Below are 19,862 nucleotides of genomic sequence, written 5' to 3'. Positions count from 1 at the left end.
TCAAGTACACGGTCCACATGAAGTACACGGTCCACATGAAGTACACGGTCCACATGAAGTACACGGTCCACTCCCAGGGTCCACCCCACGTCCCGTACACTGTCCACGCCCCGGTACACTGGCTACGCCCCAGTACACTGACCGCACCAAGCACACTATCCGAATCCGGTACATTATCCAAACCCGGCGCACTGTCCGACCAGAGACACTGTCCGCACCTGGTATACTGTCAAGATACAGCATTTACAAACTCATTACACTGTCCAGGTCCAACCCATTGTATGCATCCATTACACTGTTCACACTGATTACACTGTCACACTCGGTACACTGTCCACACCCGGTACGCTGTCTATACTCGGTATATTGTCTATGCTGGATACACTGTCTATGCTCGGTGCACTTATATACTCGGTACAGTTTATATTATGTACACTGCCCACACCCCGCACACTAAGACATCCGCTATACATACATATCAAGTCACGTTGGGCATTTCATACTATACTGGGCGATATCGAAAAAGTATGGCCGGCGCACCGCCGCGGTGGCAAAGTAGTTATGGCGCTCGACTACTCAGATGGGAGACCCGGGTTCGGTCACCGCCTTGTCAACCGCGTTTTGGCAAAAACTAAACGTCATTCGCCCATGTATACTGTCACAAGCTGCTTCACATATAGAGCGGACGTTACGAGATCTCCCGGCTCCTTCGAGCATGCTTCGACATAATTCTCCGGGGCAGCGACCGGCCAGCGCTCGTCCTTGACGATGGGCCGCAGCGCCACCAGCCGAGTACAAAAAGGCAGACCGCAGAACGTCCGCGACAGTGCGTTTTAGGGAGATGTAGTCTCTCGAGTAACTCTCGCGGCCGCTCGCTCTGGGAAGGTGTTATCCACAGAGCCCGCAATCAACTCATCGTTTCTCATCTTGTACGGCCACTGCTACCGATCAACTCAGCGACTACGACGCCTCATCGAACAAGAAGGCCATAAGAATTCCTTTTTGCCACAGACTGTCGGTTAATTGAAAATTGTTTTCGCCTTTGTTTAAACCTTGATCTGGCTTAGTATTTTATGCAACTTTTTTTTTAACTCGTCCCTATTTACTATATCTGGAATACCTGCTTTGTTATCTTTATAGCCTTCTTTTATCGCAGTGTTTTGTTCATTATCGGTTTTCCCTCTTGTCATTACTGAGTAGCTTTTTATCAATATCGTGCCATGGCGTATTTTTGTGGGTTCGATTATTATGCAGTGCAATTTGGACTACTAGCTATAAATGACTAATTGTTGTAAAAAAAAAAGTGACTTTCTTGAACTTATTCCTCAACCACACACACACAAACCGTACTTCACGGGTCGGCCGGCCTAACGTTTAACTGTGTCCTCAAGCCTAATAGAGGGGCGGCGGGTATCCGTAAAGGGGATTCCGCGCCTCTGTTGACCGTCAAGTCGGGGGTTTGTGACATATAGGCAACCTGCAATGGAGTTTGCTGAGACATGTGGCGCCACCTGGCGACCGACGGGAGCTAATACTGAGGCGGCGCAGAAGCTGACGCCGTATATGTTGCGGCCGCTGTGTTCCTTCTGCGTTCGCGTTTTGTTATCCCAGTGAGTATGATTTACTCATTTAGTGACTTCAATGGTCTCGTGCGGTGCTTCGACTACTACGGATGTGAACAAGAATAAAAATAAGCGCAAGGGCGGCGAGAAAGACTGCCACAATCACGAAGAAAACCTAAGCGTACCGCTTGCTGGGAGAACCTGGGGATAATGATGAGAGAAGGAGATATTGGCTGCGAGAGAGTAATGTAACTGAAATCCGTTTTGTTATGGGGCTATTGGCGTACAGACGCCAAGAAGCTAAAATACGACGATTGCCCGTGAGCGGAGGAAACGGTATAAACTTCTGACTCGGGGAGTCGCACGCTGGTTGGGGTACACTACTCAGTACGTGCTCCGCGCTGTAAAATGTGGCGTGTACTGGTATATGCTGTGCAAGATCGAGTGGCATACGTCCAGAAAAGCAAAGGCGCGCAGCCGCAGCATCGTATTCCAGCCGCATTTCAACGGAGGCGAAATTAAAAAAAAAATGTTCGTGGATCTGTGAACCGGATTTCTAATGCGGTGTCTATTTGGAACCACAAAGCCAAAATATCTTCAAAACTTCCAATTACAGATTTCAATAAGCATATTTATCTGTAAATTATTTCTTAAGGTGCTGAAAAAGTCGAAGTGGCGGAGTGTAGAGGCCCGTGATACTGTGTATGCTGAGGAAGGAACTTCGTTCTATCGTTCCGCGCCAAATATTTCTTTCACCGACTGCTCAAGCTACTCAAAAGTCTCTTGTCCCAGACGATAGACTATTTCATCATTAGTAGCAACAGTAAAATATTCTAACTCTTAACGACCTTCTTTACGAAAGCTTTGCCGTTGAGTGCCAGCATTACCCGCCGGCTTTCCCCAAGATTGAGGTATGGAGGTACAAATGCATGCCAGTTGTTGTTAAGAGCTTTATTTTTTTCAACGGTGTAGGAGGCCCCCTAATCCCCGCCCCCGGCACGCACAGTTTTCGGTGATGACGCACGCTACAACCGCACAGTGCTTGCAATCGCCACGACATCCGTAGCGGATACCGCACCATGCCTCGTATAACTTCCGCGGCACTGTCGATAGGTGCACCACGAACAAAAGTGTTCGTCATGGTATTAAACTGTAAAGCAAAACCGCGAGGAAATTATTATGCTGCTGTAATCAAACAGCAAGAACAAAAAAAAGAAGAAACGGCGATCAATCTCTTCTCAGGTTCTCTCTGCACCTTCAATGTTTGGGCATGAGGTGTGAACGCAATAGGTAAATGAAAAGCTACGTTTACTACATTTTTCATTCATTTAATTATTTCTTAATTCATCATCACATATCCGACTGATGCCCTGAGGGAATATAGTTCGTTAAAAAAATTCAGTCTACACACGCGAAATTCAAAGCTGTGCGCGCGGGTGTTCCGTCGCGAGCGGCGCGCACTTCGCTGTGACGTCGACACAGTTTCACGTTTTAAACATGAGCATTCTCGAACAGGCGGTCTCCTTTCGTCAGTATTAGTTTTCGGAAGTAGCTCTGAAGACATTCGATTGCCTTAAAACCGCAGAAAATGAGAACCGAGATGCTTCCAGCCGTACAACGCGAACGCAACCCGACCGCGCCGGCCTACTCAGATTACTCGGCGCCGCCGTTGGCGGCGCTGAACGCTGCGCTCCACTAGCGCCGCCTGGCCACTGCAGGTTGCCTATACAATTACCGTTCGTGCCATGCCAGCCAGTGCACGTTAGAGAGACCCAGGTGGCCGAAATTATCCGGCATCTCATATAGCCTGATCTGCTTTATGACATTAAACCGTATACAGACTAAACAATAGGCATTCAGGAGAGCCAGAACAATCAACTTTTAATCACGCGTCATCTGCAAATGGTATACGTATTAGAGTTTATAGCATATAAACCGATCAACACCTAAAATCAGCAAGCTACGCTAACTGCAGGGCAAATGCCGATCACCCATTCACTCAAGCTGCCAACGGGTAGCTTTCTCTTGCAGCTCCCCTTCATCTGGAAATTTCTAGTTGGCAAAATAAACTGATTTGATTTAGTACTCTCCTGCTGCATCATACGCCTCGTCCACTCAACGCCTTGCTATCGGTCACTGCGGGATAAGTTTTCCTTTGCTTTGAATCACCCGTCACACCAACAGGTAACCGAAGTTCTCCATATGCCCCGGCCTAAATTGATTTGCTCCTCTTAATTTTCGAAAGGATATGACTAAAAAGACCGTTCTCTAATCGACACTGCTCTCTTTCCTGTCCCTTAATATATGATCCTCAAACCTTTTCTTGCGGTGCTCACAATACAATTACACGTATTTCGGTGGCTTCAAAGTTTCCCCCACATAGGCGAGTACCATCGGGATATAATCTCATTTTGAGAGACACCAGCAGGCTGTTCTTAACAAGCTCATTCCCTGCTAAGCGCTCTCCAATCCATTCGTACTGGCATATAGGCGCAACCTCCCCTTTCTGTTTCTTTAACATACTTCACCTCTTTGCGTTCCGCGACGGAGCGCGACCCGATACTCATGTGGCTTGCTGCAGTTGCTGGTAGGCATTTGGTCGACTTTTCCGTAAGCGCGCCCAAATCGCGGTGAGGCGCCCTTTCCTTCAGTTTGCCTTTCTGGTTAGGTTATACTTCTTTCTAGTTTGAAAGCAGGAAGCCTTCAATGCTCGGTGAAAGACGGTGTGTGTGCGCGCGCGCGTACGTGAGGAAGGAAGTGAAAGTCAGTCAGTCATTGAGCTAGCTAGAAGGAAACCCAGTAAAGACGCGGAATAAAACAGAGTCAGAGCGCCGATTGAGATCACCCTACAGCCTCTCGGCATCTACCGAGAGCGCACGCCATCCCGAGAGCGCGCTCTTGTCCCGAGAGCGTGCGCCATCGTAAACTCGAGCGACAAAGAGAACGAGCAAATACCACATGTCGGGAAACGCGGCCACTGAGCGATTAACCGCCTAGCTAAGTGAACCACAGAGCGAGTCAGTCGCATTTCGTCACACAGTCCGGATACACGGCTCTCAATGGCCTTTCGCTCGAAGTATTCAAGCGGGGCGGAACGAGGATAAGGTCAGCTATCCCCTCACTTCAGGAACCGTCGCAGGACCGATTCGGGGGGACTCGTGGTCGGTTCCCAGCACTATGGGCCGCGTGTCGACGGCACGACAAGAAACTATATACGCCATGATGGACACACACACTTATCCTCCCACTCATCCTTAGCGTACACTTTCTACGAGAAAGTGACGACTGTATACGACAACGACGCGGAGGAAAGCGTCGCGTGTGGGCTTATCACCGTGAACGGTCGTCGAGTCTTCGGAGGAAAAGATTTCAAAGAAAAGAAAGGAATGTCTTCACGTGCCATTGTTCGTCACCCGTTCCTCCTCGATGGGGTCACGACCGGCGGCCATTACGCGGCAGACGTCTTTGCCCGCCCATGTAGTATACGGCAGCAGGCCGAGCGACCGACCGAACGAGGTATGGGCTGGGAAAATGCAATTCCGCGACAATGATGTCGGTGAGGCGCGCGTCGGGGACGCCGACGACGGACGCCAAACGGTCACGCTCGACTTCGCCCCGCAGTGGAGCGCAGTCCACTTTTCCCCCGCGCGGCCGCCTAGCCTGGCTCCCTCCCAAGTCGCACGCCCGGCTGATCACTTTCTCTCCGCGCCCGCAGACGGGCTTCCGGGCTTCCGGGAGGCCTGCCCCGTGGGAGACTGCACGCAGCGGTGACGACGACTGCTGAAAGGCCTCGAATGTATAGTCCTGCAGTACAAATGCGCGTGAGAGAATGCATACCTGAGGGCCATGCCGGAGTTCCAGTCGGTGGTGAAGTTTGCCACCTGAAGGTCTGGCAGCACGGCACGCAGCCAGGCGAGCATGAGCTTCTTTGGCGGGAAGTTGGTGCGGCCGATCTGGTAGCGCAGGATCAGGGACCACACGAGACCCAGGATGAGCTTCAGGTTGCCCTCCACGATGTCCGTGTTGCCTGCGAAAAGACGTACGGTACCGAACGTTTAACTCTATATACTCCATTTTGAAGCGAGAACTTCACTGCACCATGTATCAGCCAACGGTCTAGCTGGGCTTCCGCTTGAATTTCAACGCACCAGAAGTCACAGTATCGCTAATAGCCTAACCATGGTACGACCTAGGGTGTATCGCCACTTGACATTTGAAGGTAGATACAGAATCACGTATTCCCTCTTGCAGTTGACGGCGTCCTCAACTCCATCGTCTCGCCAATTTACTCGCAACAAAACCACGTCTGTCCATCTCTAAACCTAAGCCTAACCAAAGCAAAGCCAAGTGAAACGACGCTTTGGCTTCGCCTAACTTTAGATCTAGAAGAGTTAAACTTCAGCCATCTTTTTTTTTTTTTTTTTTTTTGGTAGCAAGAGCTGCATTGGCCACAGTCTCGCCGTGCTTGACCGTGAGAAGATGAAGAAGAAGAAAAAAGAGAAAAAAAAGGAGCAGAAGAAGGAAAAGAAGACATAACTCGGTAGTTGATCAGGCGAACGGCAACCGCGAGTTGCTAGGACAGAAGGTTCGTTCGAACGTTGTGACGGCGGTACGCCCCGGAGTTCGACGTAGAGTCGGTGTCATACCATTAGAAGTCTTCTACACCCAAATGAGAATCGTCAACGACGAGAGGCAAGGGGTGCTTGTACGTGAAGTGATTCCCCTATGGCATAAAAAAGGCTGAAACCATAGAGTAAACTACTGTGTGCAAAAGCCATGTCTTTACTTTGAAGCCGAGCCTAAGCGTAGCCATGCAGATTACTCTCGAGTAACTTCGGGTTTAACCACAAGTTAAACCACAGCTAATTTTTTCGACTCCGCCCGCTTAACAAAGAAAAGTTACGACCCTGTAAAGAGAACTTTTATTAACAGGTCTGATAACAACACGAAATTAGACAGCGTTTTATTCTGTGTGCCGCACGACAAACTATATAGTGCAAAAAAAGCAAGCAAGGAGGATTTGACGTTGCGAAATGTGCTCTTAGGGCAGAGGGAAAAGGAAATACGACCCGCGCAAATGCCATCGTACCGACCGGGAAGCTATACTCTTCGCAAAACATTTCCGCAGTCTCAACAGGCAAGCCGTGTGACATGCCTACGGCGATGATCAGCGAGTGAATGTCCGGCGGGTTACGCTACGTGCGCTACTTTTCTCGCTGGTATCGTGCGTTCCGATCGTGAACGTGCGGCCGGTCCTAATTTCGTGTAACTTCCCATAAGGATCGTCACGACGATATCCGTGCCATTTCGTCGTTCTGCCATGGAATGTGATCGCAAGCGTTCGCCAGGGCCCCTTTCATAGTGCGATGCGCCGTGTCGGGTATTTGAAAAGCAACATTTTACGGAGCACTGACCCAAAATATGCTTCGAATGCGGGAGAAGGACCAGTTTTTTCTTTTAAATGTGATGAAACGGTACGTGCAGCCCATTTCACCATAGAGAAATCATCGGCAAACTGAATAGAAAAGACGGAACAGAGAGTGCAAGACGCGCCAGAATTCTTTTATAAGTTTATGTTGTCATTGTGCAGCACGGCAGGTTTAGAGAAGTCCGAAAACACTTTTCTTTCTTTTTGAGACGTGTCAACGCAAATCGCACCGAGAGCAACCTAAAACGCTCGACACATGTCGTCAGTGAAAGTTCCCGTCTACAGTATTCGTGCACGGCCTTCCGACGCCTGCGTGGAAAGCAAACATCAGAGCGTCACGCGGGGTAACTAATTCGCACTACGACTGCAGCTCGTCCTGGTGTCAGCGTACGCGTGGCATCTATGTACCCGTGCGAGGGTCGCTTCATTTTCCTTCATTTCTTTTTTCTCCCTGGGAACCTAAGTAAAAAGAAACGAACAAAAATCTTCCAGTCGTTCGCCTTCATTCACGACGAACACGCAGCAGCAGCAGCTGAAAGGTTTGGTTTAGTTTGGTTTGGTTTGTGGGGTTTAACGTCCCAAAGCAACTCAGGCTATGAGAGACGCCGTAGTGGAGGACTCCGGAGATTTCGACCACCTGGGGTTCTTTAACGTGCACTGACATCGCACAGCACACGGGCGCCTTGCTTTTCGCCTCCATCGAAAAGCGGCCGCGCCGAGGACGGGATTCGATCCCGCATCCTTGGGCACAGTAGTCGAGCGCCGTAACCACTGCGCCACCACGGCGGGGTGCAGCAGCTGAAAGGCACAGCCGTTACCCACATACTTGGCTGCACCACATGGTGACGCATGCGAGACAAGCCGTGTGAGCGCATCACTGGACAAACTAGTGTTTAGACAAGATGCTCAAATCACATGCAGGCCGAAAAGCGAGTGGCTTTTATTATTATTATTATATGACTTGGCCAACTCAGCTAAGTCATGTGGTCCGTGACGTCGCACAGCCCGAACGACCAGTCAATACATGGTCACGTAACCAGACAGTTACCACCCGTCCGTAATGTTCCGCTCATAATGCCGAAAACGCCAACGCTGGATTTTCGGGGAACCGGGCCTATAAAGAAAAAAGCGAATAATTAAAAGGTTTCTACCCCCACCTCTTCTACTCTTTCTGACCAGTACGCACCGAACTGCTGCGTACCAGTATGTGCCAAAACCATTCACCAACGTGTGAAAAACACAAAATAGTAGCACATCTTTCTTCCGCAACAGGACACAGGTATCCCGAGCTAAACAATCCCACGACGCCACTAAGAGGCACTGAAAAGGTCATTCGCGCGCTAGTGACGGTGACGGCCGACGGCCGCTTCGAAACGTCCTCTGAGCAGTTTAGTACTTGGAGTTTCTCCGAGTGCCAAGCCGGTTATACAACTACAACGCGTATTCTGTTTATTGTTTTTTACCTCTCTCACTTTTGTCCGCGATGACGTCAGCCCCCATACCCTCCTACGACGAGACTCCTCCTCCATGGAACAAGAGTGGAGGCGAGCCTCCCGCGTTGACGTGGGCGCCAGTGCGGCGCGACGCGACGTACGAGCGCAACTCGATACACCGCGCTCGCCGCGCAAACAAAAGTTGCGGCATCGCGCCCATCTCTCTGCTGACTCGTCCGGCCAGAGCTGTATGCAGACAGTTGTGCAATGGTGGCACCCACGCACAGCCTTGACACCGCGCTCACGCAAGAAAAGCGAAATATCGCCCGGTCGGCCCTTACGACGGACAGAATTTGGGAATTTCGCACTGGGTACAATCAAGAAGGGCTCGAAGCGCCAGAAATATAACCCAAATGTTAACAGCATATAGGTGATGCTTCACCACTGCCCCCTCCATTTGATTTACGGGCCGTGCAAGCTATATTCACTCTAATCACGAATAACCCTTTAAGGAGTAAAAAAAGGAGTAGCACGTCCTCTAGCGCACTCTCTTGTAGGGGCACGGTATTCTCCCCAAGATATGAGGTAGATTTTCACCACTAACTGTACGGAATGCTATACTTTGGCAACAGAATCATAATGTCTTGCTGGATAATAATTAAAGGAGATAGAAAAATCATTTAAAATCTTCTTAATTGCTAGAACTTCCCATATTTTGAGGTGAGAATTGGCTTTCGTATTTCCAATGACAAAAATCTGTCACGGAGATGTTGCCGCATGCCCTGACTTTCATAGGCAGCGCGCTAGAGGACAAGCTACTCCCTTTTTACTCCCTTATAGGCTTATTCGCGTGCATAGTGTAGTCGCATGCGGAATTCCGGAAGGTATATAGGCGATCAATGAATTTACCGCTGCGTATAGCACAGATGATTATCGTATTGTTACAGAGAAGCCTGTGCAAGGAAGTGTGCAGCACCATGTACGACAGAGACCAGGAACGTTTAAGCACGCGCACTCTCAGCATCGTCGTCCCCGAGAGCAGAGAAGCTTCGCATAGTCGACTGGTAAAACCTCGACAAAGTCACTGTCCCGGTACGTGCTATAAGAGGACGACTGGAGTGGGAATGATCGGGCTCGAGACCCGCCACGTGAGCTGTTTCGGAAGGCGGTGAAGCGGACGGGGACTTGGTACGCAATGATGTTATCTGGGAAGTTCAGTCGGCCGCTGTGCGTAAAACACGGTGAGGACCCCTGTAAAGCGACAGGTTTAGGCTTCATGCAGAAGCCTCAACACTGTCACGAAGGCACAGCTTCTACCAACTATAAGCTGCATTGCAGGTTGCAAGAGCCGTCTGCCGCCTATATATACCCGTCCACGGTTGATATACCGAACAGCCATCTGCAACGGTTGAACATATGTATAGATGGATAGGGGGAAATCTCTCTTTCCTCGTGTAGGGGAGAGGTGGGAGATGAAATACTCGAATTAAAAACAAACAAACCTGGATATAACGAAAGATTCGGATATAATGAGAGTCGGCTACAAATTAAGGAAGGCTGCTATAACGAAGACTTGGTTATAACGAAAGTATTCAAGACGCTCCACTACTACCGAAGCGGAGTCGAAAGCGAGTATGATTTCGCATTTTCTGCCACGTCAATCAAACTGATCGCTCCTGATTTTTTTTTTTTTTTCGAACAAGCCTACACGACGGGACGGCAGCAACGGCAAGACAATCGAGGGATCCTATAATAATGGACATCACAATGATGACTGTCGCAGTGGCATTTTTGTGACGGGCATATTCAGCCTGCGACGAGAAATCCGTCGGGCGTCGATCGTCGCACCCAAGATCATGGGCAATCAGTTCGGCGTCAGACATGTAACACTAGAACCAGCTCCAGTGTCATCAGCTATCCAAAACAATGAGGATTCTAGCGGGCCTCGACCAGCACGCAGTAATCTCCGTGGAATGCGAGGCGCCACCCTTGCCACTTTCTTCCCTCGCTCCCCTCTCTACCTGCTTGTTTGGTTTTGCTGTTCCTGTTTTCCACCTACTAATGCTGAAAGCACGAGAAACGCACTGGAAACGATTTTCGCAGATGGCGCGAGAGCCACGAATGGCATCACGATGGATTTCCGGCTGAAGCTGAACGCCAAAGGCGCCGAGGTGGCAGCTATCAAGGCCGACACGGAACCACACCGCCAACAGCACGACCTGGATATGTTGAGCAAACGCAGTTCGCACACTGCGATGCGCTGGGCTCCAACACAAATGTGTGTGAGCATGGAAGGAGGGTGCACATATATATACGGAAGGGCACACAGACGATGGAGCTTGGCACTACACGCAAGCGACTGAAAATGGCGACACGCTCCGGAAACAATGGCGCCGCCGAAGAGATCAAGGAGTAGATAACCGCCACATAGCGGAAGGGCGCACAGTAATAGCCTCGTCCCACCACATCCACGCCCACAGCTATTGGGACACGTGCACACCTTTCGCGCAGCAACAATGGCGGTCAGCAAAACGCACAAATCGCATCACGACTCCCACGGTCACTGTGACGTGTATTTCGGCAGAGGAGGCCACCACGAAGCAAGAATGGCCCACGAAGAGTTTCCGTTTATTTACTACCCCCCCTCCCCTCCCCCCTTTTTTTTTTCCTTTGTCTGCAGAGCGCAATGCAGGTCGCCGTCACGTTACCGTCATAAACTCACCGAATCGGCGAGCGAGTGCGCCTTGCTGTTCACGTATATTCTCGGGGCATATAGAGAACAATCTTTAGTATTCACTCAAAGATAAACAGGATGCACATAAACACGCGTAAACACGCACAGCGCGCATAACGCGTGAGCAGACGACGCGAGAACGGGGAACATGAAATGCGGAAGCAGACAGAGACATTCGAGCATGTAGGCAGACGTGTCTAATGTCGTGCCCACGTAGCAGACGACGCCGGATCTCATTTCCGCCCTCCACACCGCACGTCCCTTCCGACGGTGCTTACAGGGAGGAACGGTTTATATAAGCGTCGAAAAAGTTCACGGCGTTCAAGCGCCGTTCTCCCGTCTTGTGCAGAACCGATCATACGCCCTTGAAACTTCCTGCACATTGCAGATGAACTGGAAGGAAACGCGCATGGCAGTGGAGGCGTGACCTGTGAGGCAACTGACGCAGGGTCGGTCTTTCCCACGTCGCACCGAGCGCGCGTCACGGAAGCGCCGATCGTCCCCCGGGTGGTGCAAGAGTTCACGGCGGGAGGCCGGTGCGCACGCAGCGTGTAGAGTTACACACACGAGTGCCCTTGATCCAGATCTATCCGAGGAATGTGTATCAAGTGTGCGACCAACCGGAAGGTCAAACCAGTTTGTGCCGCTGCCCCCTGTATCAACAGTTTCGAAAGAGAAAAAAAAAAAAAGTTCAATTATATATTATACGCTAAAGTTTGGTTTCGTTTGGTTTGTGGGGTTTAACGTCCCGAAGACTCAGGCTATGAGAGATGGCGTAGTGGAGGACTCCGGAAATTTCGACCACCCGGGGTTCTTTAACGTGCACTGACATTGCTAAAGTAAAAGAAAAAAAGAATCTTCTAAATAGCTTCTGCTACATGAACACCGAAACTCGCGAGTAAGTTCTTTTCCCCCTTGTCTTTAGGAGGGGGGAGTCGAAAGGCTAACTCCAGAGGTTAAAAATTCAGAATGCAGTTCTCACAACCTTATGTACAAGTTACAATACTTTGACATCGACGCCGCCACTCCATAGGCAGCTGAGAAGAGGGCGCAAACCAAGAGAACGCCATTAGCCCTCGCATCAAAAGCTATCAAAGGAGCCAGTCGAGAGGAAATTAAGATCGCGGCCAAACATGTTCCGGTGCTCATATATTCGTGGAAACTGGTCTTCACCATGCAAGGGGTAGCTCAAAGCGGGAAGTTTTTTTTTTTCTTTTTTTTTTTCGGAACCTACTTAGTAAGATAAGAGGTGAATTATTGACAGCCGTTCAGCATCAAAAAGGGTCGTCCCGTCACTTGAGTTCGTAATGCAAAGATTCATTATCAGCAAGCATAGCTGAGCTATAACAGACTGAGCTCACTTGCACTAAACGGAGAAAGAACAGTTTGGTTTGCGGGGTTTAACGTCCCAAAGCTACTCAGGCTATGAGAGACGCCGTAGTGGAGGGCTCCGGAAATTTCGACCACCTGGGGTTCTTTAACGAGCGCTGACAACGCACTGCACACGGGCACCTTGCTTCTAAACGGGGAACAGCTGGTCGTCCTTCTGGGGCCGAGTAACGCTCCAATCACATCATGAAAACTGTCACAAACTGGTCTCAAACCGATCGGCTAGCCGCGCTCCTATCGGTCGATTCTTACCGGCGGACCTGCCGACCAATAGGTGTGGGGGCTGATCGGTTTACAGGTTTGTTACACTTTTTGTCATATGATCGGAGCTTATTTCGGCCCTTGGCTTCGTTAGAAAGTACAAGGCTATCAGTGCGGCTGTTCCAATCGATTAAACCGCCGATCACAGTCGCCCTGCTAAGTGGCCACTAAACTCGAGAGCAGCACGCGCCTGGAGAATTACTAAAACATACCACGTACCGGCGTCGACCACCCGTCTGCCGCAGCTACCGCAGCCCTCCTCTTCCGCCGGCAGCGCGCGACAGTCATCTATTGTGCACACAGCAGACGATATACCTGGAGCAGGCGACCAAGAAAGAAGCAGCAGACGACAACGCCGCGGTTCGAGCAGACGTCGCGATGCACCGTGTGCGCCTTCCGGTTCTTGAAGGCGCGCAGCTAGGTCTTCTCCTTCCTGTGGGTTCCCGCCACCATATCTCGTGTACGAATCGTTAGCGGCACGGCGACGTGGGATATTCTCGGCCAGAGGGCTTCGCCCTCCTCCCTCACGTCTATACAAATACACTGCGGACGGCTTCTGTTTGCGCTGCTTCGCATTCGGTCGCTCTACGGTCGAGCAAAGCCAGGCGTGTGCGGTCGGTCGTGTACTGCTCGCCGCGTATCTTTGTTCCGGGCAGAAACGCGCACAGCAAGTACATGAGACGAACAAGGCGCGTAAGGGAAGCCTCCTCGGGAGGCATGCGATATTCGCGGGCACGACCTCGCAGCATCTAAACAGGCCGGGGTGGCCGCTACCGCTGCCGCTACGGCACAACTTCACTCGGCCAGCTATGGGCTTCGTTAGCTCGTGTCTGTGAATGGCGCCGAACGGCGCTGCAAAAGTGGCCGCTTCTTCAGGTTAGCTTCTTACCAGCAAAAGGTGTGTTTTTGTGGCGGTGGGGAAGAGGAAATAAAGAGAGAGAAAGAATTTTGAAGAAAGAAAACACAAAATGGAAGTTGTGCGTAGGCGCAGCGAATCAGCAGACATCTTTTGAAGGAAGACGTCCACTTCCGCGTGTCACACTTTCGCGGAAGAGAGAATGCTGCCGGCGTGCAAAACTCGGTTGTGTCCGCGGACTCGAAGGGCGGTAGAGAGTAGCCAAGCCCTTGATCATTTAAGAATTGCCGCAAAGATGACGTCAGTAGTCCTTGCGGGCGGTCGCGCACAATTGCCACGAAAGTCACGACGCATGGGCCAATAGCATCGAATAATAGATAGAAGCGGACTAGTCGGTGATCCATCTTAGAAATGGCAACACAAAAGAGAAGAAATTAACATAGATGACAAGACAACCGCTTGTCCTATCGGCTATATGCATCTCTTATCCTGTGTCCCCCCCCCCCCCCCCCTTGTTTTTTTAGGGCTACCCTTTCTACGATGTCTTGGTAAATACTTGTGCTAACGTAGTTTTTCTCCCTAGCAACGTAAGCTTTCTCTGAATTACGAAAACTAGGAGATACCTATCACCGCCTTAGCGCTGATATTTTGGTAATTTTTGTAGTGAAGTTGAAAATGACTGGAAATTATAAGCCGAGAGGAAAACTAGTAGAAAAGACGGGAAGAGCTCTCGCTACAAATAATTATGGAATATATCACTGATGGAGCGACCTGTATGTACGGACAAGTTCGAAAAGTATTTTGCGGCGAGTATGATAGAGAAATAGCTCAAAACACTGCAAGAGTTGAAACTAAATTTAAAGCTTATTTCGAAATGTGAATTTCGGTAGGTGAGCGAAAGTGCAAGGTTGCTTGAAGCGCACCTAAGCATTACACAGACAAAAAAAAAAGGGGGGGGGGGGGGAGGGGGGTGGTATTTGTTATCAGTAAGGTACAAGACGGGAAAACTGAGTGCCTGACAGCCCGGCACCTCAGGTTACAAAGATCACATTTAAAGCCACGGAAGTACGCGTTTGAAGTTTCATCGGCGGTTGGCTGTATATATGCATAGGCCCTAATGAAATCCTATTCCCATTTTTCGTTTGAAAACGTGAAGACTGCGACGAAAAAAAAAATAATAATAATAACCGACTCTTTCTATATGTGGGCTATTTTAAACGCCCTGCCGCTGGACGTTCCCAAAGGAGAACAGAAACAATCTTAAGAGATGTGTGCCGACATTGAATCTGTACACAGCCACGCCCCTCCCGCGTTACCTATTCATGATCTCTCGATCCGGGATGCCCAAAGTACAGAGCCGAGTCAATGCGGCGGATAGCATAACCAGAGTAAGATGCTGCTACAGTGTATCTCTAACGCCAATCGTTAACAGCGCGTGCAGCTTATGCAAAGCAACGCTGTCGCTTACAACTGGAATTCAGGATTCGAGTTCATCTGACGAGCAGCTCCGGGAATACAGTTAGGAATCGGCTAGAGCTCTCTTAATTCCCCGGCCCTTTTCATGTTCCACATATATATGTACAAAGCTGAACGAATACTGAAAAAAAGAAAGAAAGGCCGCGAAGGAGCTGCCAATTATATAATTATATGCGGTATTCAACAGCACAGCCGGGGGGACCTTCAGGGCTTCCTCCACCCCGCTGTCATTACGCCGTGCCTGCGTGCGGGGACGCGCTGTGCCCTGGACCCAATTAGCGCTAGACACTGACCGGCTGTCTAGAGAAGCATTTATGAAAAGCAGGGATCCCTGCCAGCAGAGGCCGGCTAGCCCAGTTACGCAGAGGAGAACGCGCACGGACTACAGCGCAAGCCAGGCACGTGCAATTATTCGGCGTCATCATGTGAGAGCCCTCATTATATGCATGTACAGAAGAGGTGTTACGTAACCTCAATATGTTACGGGAAGACACGCGCCTTTTTTTTTTTTTCTTTAGATGTAAAAAGCGCAATATCATCTATTATTACAGAGTAAAATAAAAACAATATACCGCACAGAACGGAATAACGCTTGTTTTTCTCTTTCCCGGGCGACTCTCCCAGGTCGCACTTGAATCGTCACCACTGAAGAACGTCGTACGGTGTGGAGGCGAGACTCCAGATGGACTTTGGACAGTCGCCCCGGAGTCATAAAACGTGAGCCGAAATGTCGGTTCTGCACTGCGCCCCCCAGTCGAGAAGACGGGAATCGAACGCGTGAACACTTGCGCTCGTATACGTGCAGCTTCACAGACAAGGCCAAGAACGTTTTACAAACGTTTTACCCTGATTCCGGATTGACAGCACACTGCATACACAGAGCACTACTGGCACCTCAGCGCATTAAAAAAAAAAAAAAAAAAAAAAAAAAAAAAAAAGGAATGACAGCGCCACTGCTGAAAGCATTGGTGGAAAGGGAATATGGTGTAAGCCATACACACTCTTAATTCAAACGCGCACTGGGGAATAACAGAAGTTGGCCTGCATTTACCACGGCATTTTAGCAAAGCAGCTCCCTAGCTAAAAAACCGCATGAGTCACAATAACCTCATACAGATTTCTCATACTAAACTCATACAAATCTCATACAATCTCGTATATTTCTCATACGTTGAATGATATCTGTATGAGATGGTATGAGATCTGTAGGAGTTTAGTATGAGAAATTTGTATGAGCTTATTGTGATTCGTAGAGTTTTTTCACTAGGGAGTGACCACTATAACTGACACGGGGAACTTTAGAAGCGAAAAAAAAAAAAAAAAACGAATACATGTACCACCAAAATCGTCAGATTTCGAAAATACAGAGTGCGTACGACGACACCGAATTAGACACACGAATACCGAAGTCTGCTCTATATGCACACTCGTTCGCTTCGAGGTGAAGATCATGCACTGAGCCATTTTGGACGCACACGTAACATAAGTGTAAATCGAGTGAGGGTGAAAATTTTAGGTTCAGAATTGTTCGCCATAAATGCGTCGTTTAATTCCGGGCAAATGTTAACGCGCCCAGAGAGAGCCAGAGAATCAACGATTACCGATGCGAATAACTAGATGAAAATGTTTCTACTTCTCTTGAAATGAGTTCATTTAATTCAAACACACATAATAACGACACGAATAGGGGCGCGAGCGAGACGTAGTAGCTGCTTTAATTAAAATGGTCGTGGCGACAGCCGTTCATATCTGGCAAGTGACGAATTATAGTTCCTTGGTCCCGCGTCCCATCTAGACTACACCAGATGAAACGTGCTGAATTGCACGTTCAGCTGCAGCAGATAGTCAAACTTATAGTTAACACACAGTGTTATATGTCAGAGTAGAACTAAGTTTCTTGAGCTAGTTAGTACATGTTATAAAATAAAGAAGCGCCAACAATAACAGAACACCATCTACACCACGTGACCTTCTTTCTACCTCTCGCGAGCAATGCCACGCCGCGCATATAGGTACCTATATTGTAAGTGTTCCAATCAATAAAGAATCAGTTGTCAGTAAGCGCTTTTCCGTGTCACTTCCTTGTGTTCTGTTATTGTTGGCGCTTCTTTATTTTCTTATCTCAGAGATTGCAGATTCCCGTGCGAATCTGTTATCAGAATGAGGAGGAGGAAGACGAGGTTTGAGAATGGCGCGCGCGAAAATATCTCTACACCCCAATTCTTGGCCGAACCCCCTGTGTGGGTATGTGCCATCAATTTAGAGGAAAACAACAACAGAAGTATGAGTGCCATGTTGCCACATTGAAAGCCGTGGGGACAGCCGCGGGAACTTAAACGAAGACAGAGGCGGCCTCGTGTTCGCCCTGCTTCTTCAAAACCGCCTATCCGTACACGCAGCCGCATTTCACAGTCATTTATTTTTCGCCCTTTTCCACTCTCTCCAGGGCACGCAGACTGCGCAAATCAGGCACAAAGTGAGGTCTAGCAATATCGTTAAGCCCATCTCGCAACACCCCATCCTTTCTTCTGGCAATCCGCTGTTCGCCAAAGAAATTAGAAGTCTGTCAGTGGCAATTTTGTCGGCTCACTTTGGAATCCGTCGACAACCGCGCAATGTGTGCGCGCGCTTTCAGACGCGGCAGCTCTGTATAGAGGAAGCTGTCGGAGAGGTATTTTCAAGGAAACTTGCAACCGACTAGTTCCGAAGCAACGAGGGGAGTAAGAAAAAAAAAAAAGATGAAAACGAGAATGCTCTGAAATACACGCACATACACAAAAGAAAAAAGAAAGAAAGAAAAACTCGAGAGTAAGCGTCACGCAACACCTCGAACCTGACGCGAGCGAGCCGAGAGCCCGACATTTTCAGCATACCAACGTCGCCCTGGAATGAGCTACCACAGACAGCGAGCCTCCTCTCGCAAGCCGCTGCCTGTCAGCGCCCGGCACGCGTTGCATTAGCGCAGCAACAGCCGCTCGCAAAACACACAATAAGGCTCAACCTGTACTACCTGCCGGCGATGCAGGGGTCCGAAGCAGTTTAGAGGAGTGATCGATGACGTCTCTTGAAGTCTGGCTAATTTCGCCCTCCTCGTTGTTGTTGCGTCATCTCCCTTCGGTATTCCTGTCTTGTTTTCAACCCCCTCAAGCTGTCAACTCGCTTACGAACCCTGCAGGCGCAAGCTATGTTCCGAAGAGCAATCACAAGATTCCTCAACTTGTTCGGAAAATAATCTGGCTCGGGGAAGCGCGCGTCTGTGGACATAAGACCGTCGCAATGCATGCAGATAGCGCGGAATCCGAAGAATGAAAGAAGACACTGTATGGGGAACAATAGCATGCATTAATAAACACACACACACACACACACACACACACACACACACACACACACACACACACACACACACACACACACACACACACACACACACACACACACACACACACACACACACACACACACACGCGCGCGCGCGCGCGTACATACATACATACATACATACATACATACATACATACATACATACATACATACTGTGAAGAGGAAGAAGTGCACGGGGATACGGGCATACGGGGAGGAAGAAGTGCGCGCACATATATAATACATACATACATACATACATACATACATACATACATACATACATACATACATACATACATGCATACGTACATACATACATACATACATACATACATACATACATACATACATACATACATACATACATACATACATACATACATACATACATACATACATACATACATACATACATACATACATACATACATACATACATACATACATACATACATACATACATACATACATACAAATTCCAGCAAGAATAAGAGAGGGGAAAATCTCGCCGGAAACTAGCCATTTGAAGTTAGGCACAAAGATTAACAGGACAAAGTCAACGAAGAAAGCAGTAAGGTAAAAACAACTTGAACAAATACGAACTGACTGGCTAGCGAGGAAACGCGGGAATAATATTTTCTTTTTTTTGTACGAATCATTAAATTAAGCCACGCTCGACTACTTTCCTCGGTTTCAAGTACAACTCACAAAAGTTATTATTACCACTTCCACACACCACCATCCTCATCCCTACAATCCGGGTGCACTTAAAACTGGCACGTGTAGATCGACGGCAAGGACTACGCGGACATTATGTGTGCGGATGGGAGACGGAGACGATTGAACACATAATTATGACTTGTCAAGTACTCCTAACCATATTCCTACCATGTCACCTTGGTGGGACTGCCTTGACGCAGGCGATAAGTTTTGTTTTCAGACAACCGCGAGGATGCGATGCGGTCGACAGCGAAATGCCACAACGAGATGAAAGGGCTGTATAGAGAAAACAAAATGTCGCCTTGAGAGCTGGAAAAAAACTATCAAGATAGATGGCGTTGGTGGAAATGATGTCGCAGGGGGCAAACTCCGCCACAGTCAGGACTTGTCTAGGACCTTTTATGACCCACTCGTTATAAACGAAAAAGCCTCATTGGCAGCAAGGACAGGATGAGGACTGGTGCGCTGTTTTATTGAGGAACGTCTCTTTTGTGTTGTTGGGCGTACACGACGAGGTTCTTCAGGTTCATTCAGATCAAGCATGCCCTAGCACACCTGCTAAAAATGTCGCTACAGGGGGAAGCAGCTCTCCAACCTATTCGACATTCCTTGCATGAATGCACACGCAGATATTGAG

General features: G+C 49.0%; 1 protein-coding gene across 1 annotated transcript in view; it reads right to left on the bottom strand.

Annotated features, from left to right (window-relative positions):
• The window catches only part of jbug (filamin-type immunoglobulin domains fbug), a 161,699-nt gene that overhangs the window by 99,109 nt on the left and 42,728 nt on the right, over window positions 1–19,862 (bottom strand). Inside the window, exon 3 of the mRNA XM_084594126.1 lies at window positions 5,400–5,589. Within this exon, the coding sequence (XP_084450252.1) occupies window positions 5,400–5,589 (190 nt within the window). The remainder of the gene's footprint in view (window positions 1–5,399; window positions 5,590–19,862) is intronic.

Source organism: Amblyomma maculatum, chromosome 2 (assembly GCF_055883805.1).
Source record: "Amblyomma maculatum isolate TAMU_Amacu chromosome 2, ASM5588380v1, whole genome shotgun sequence".
In the NCBI taxonomy this organism is placed as follows: Eukaryota; Metazoa; Arthropoda; class Arachnida; order Ixodida; family Ixodidae; genus Amblyomma; species Amblyomma maculatum.
This window is presented reverse-complemented; position numbering and strand designations above follow the sequence as displayed.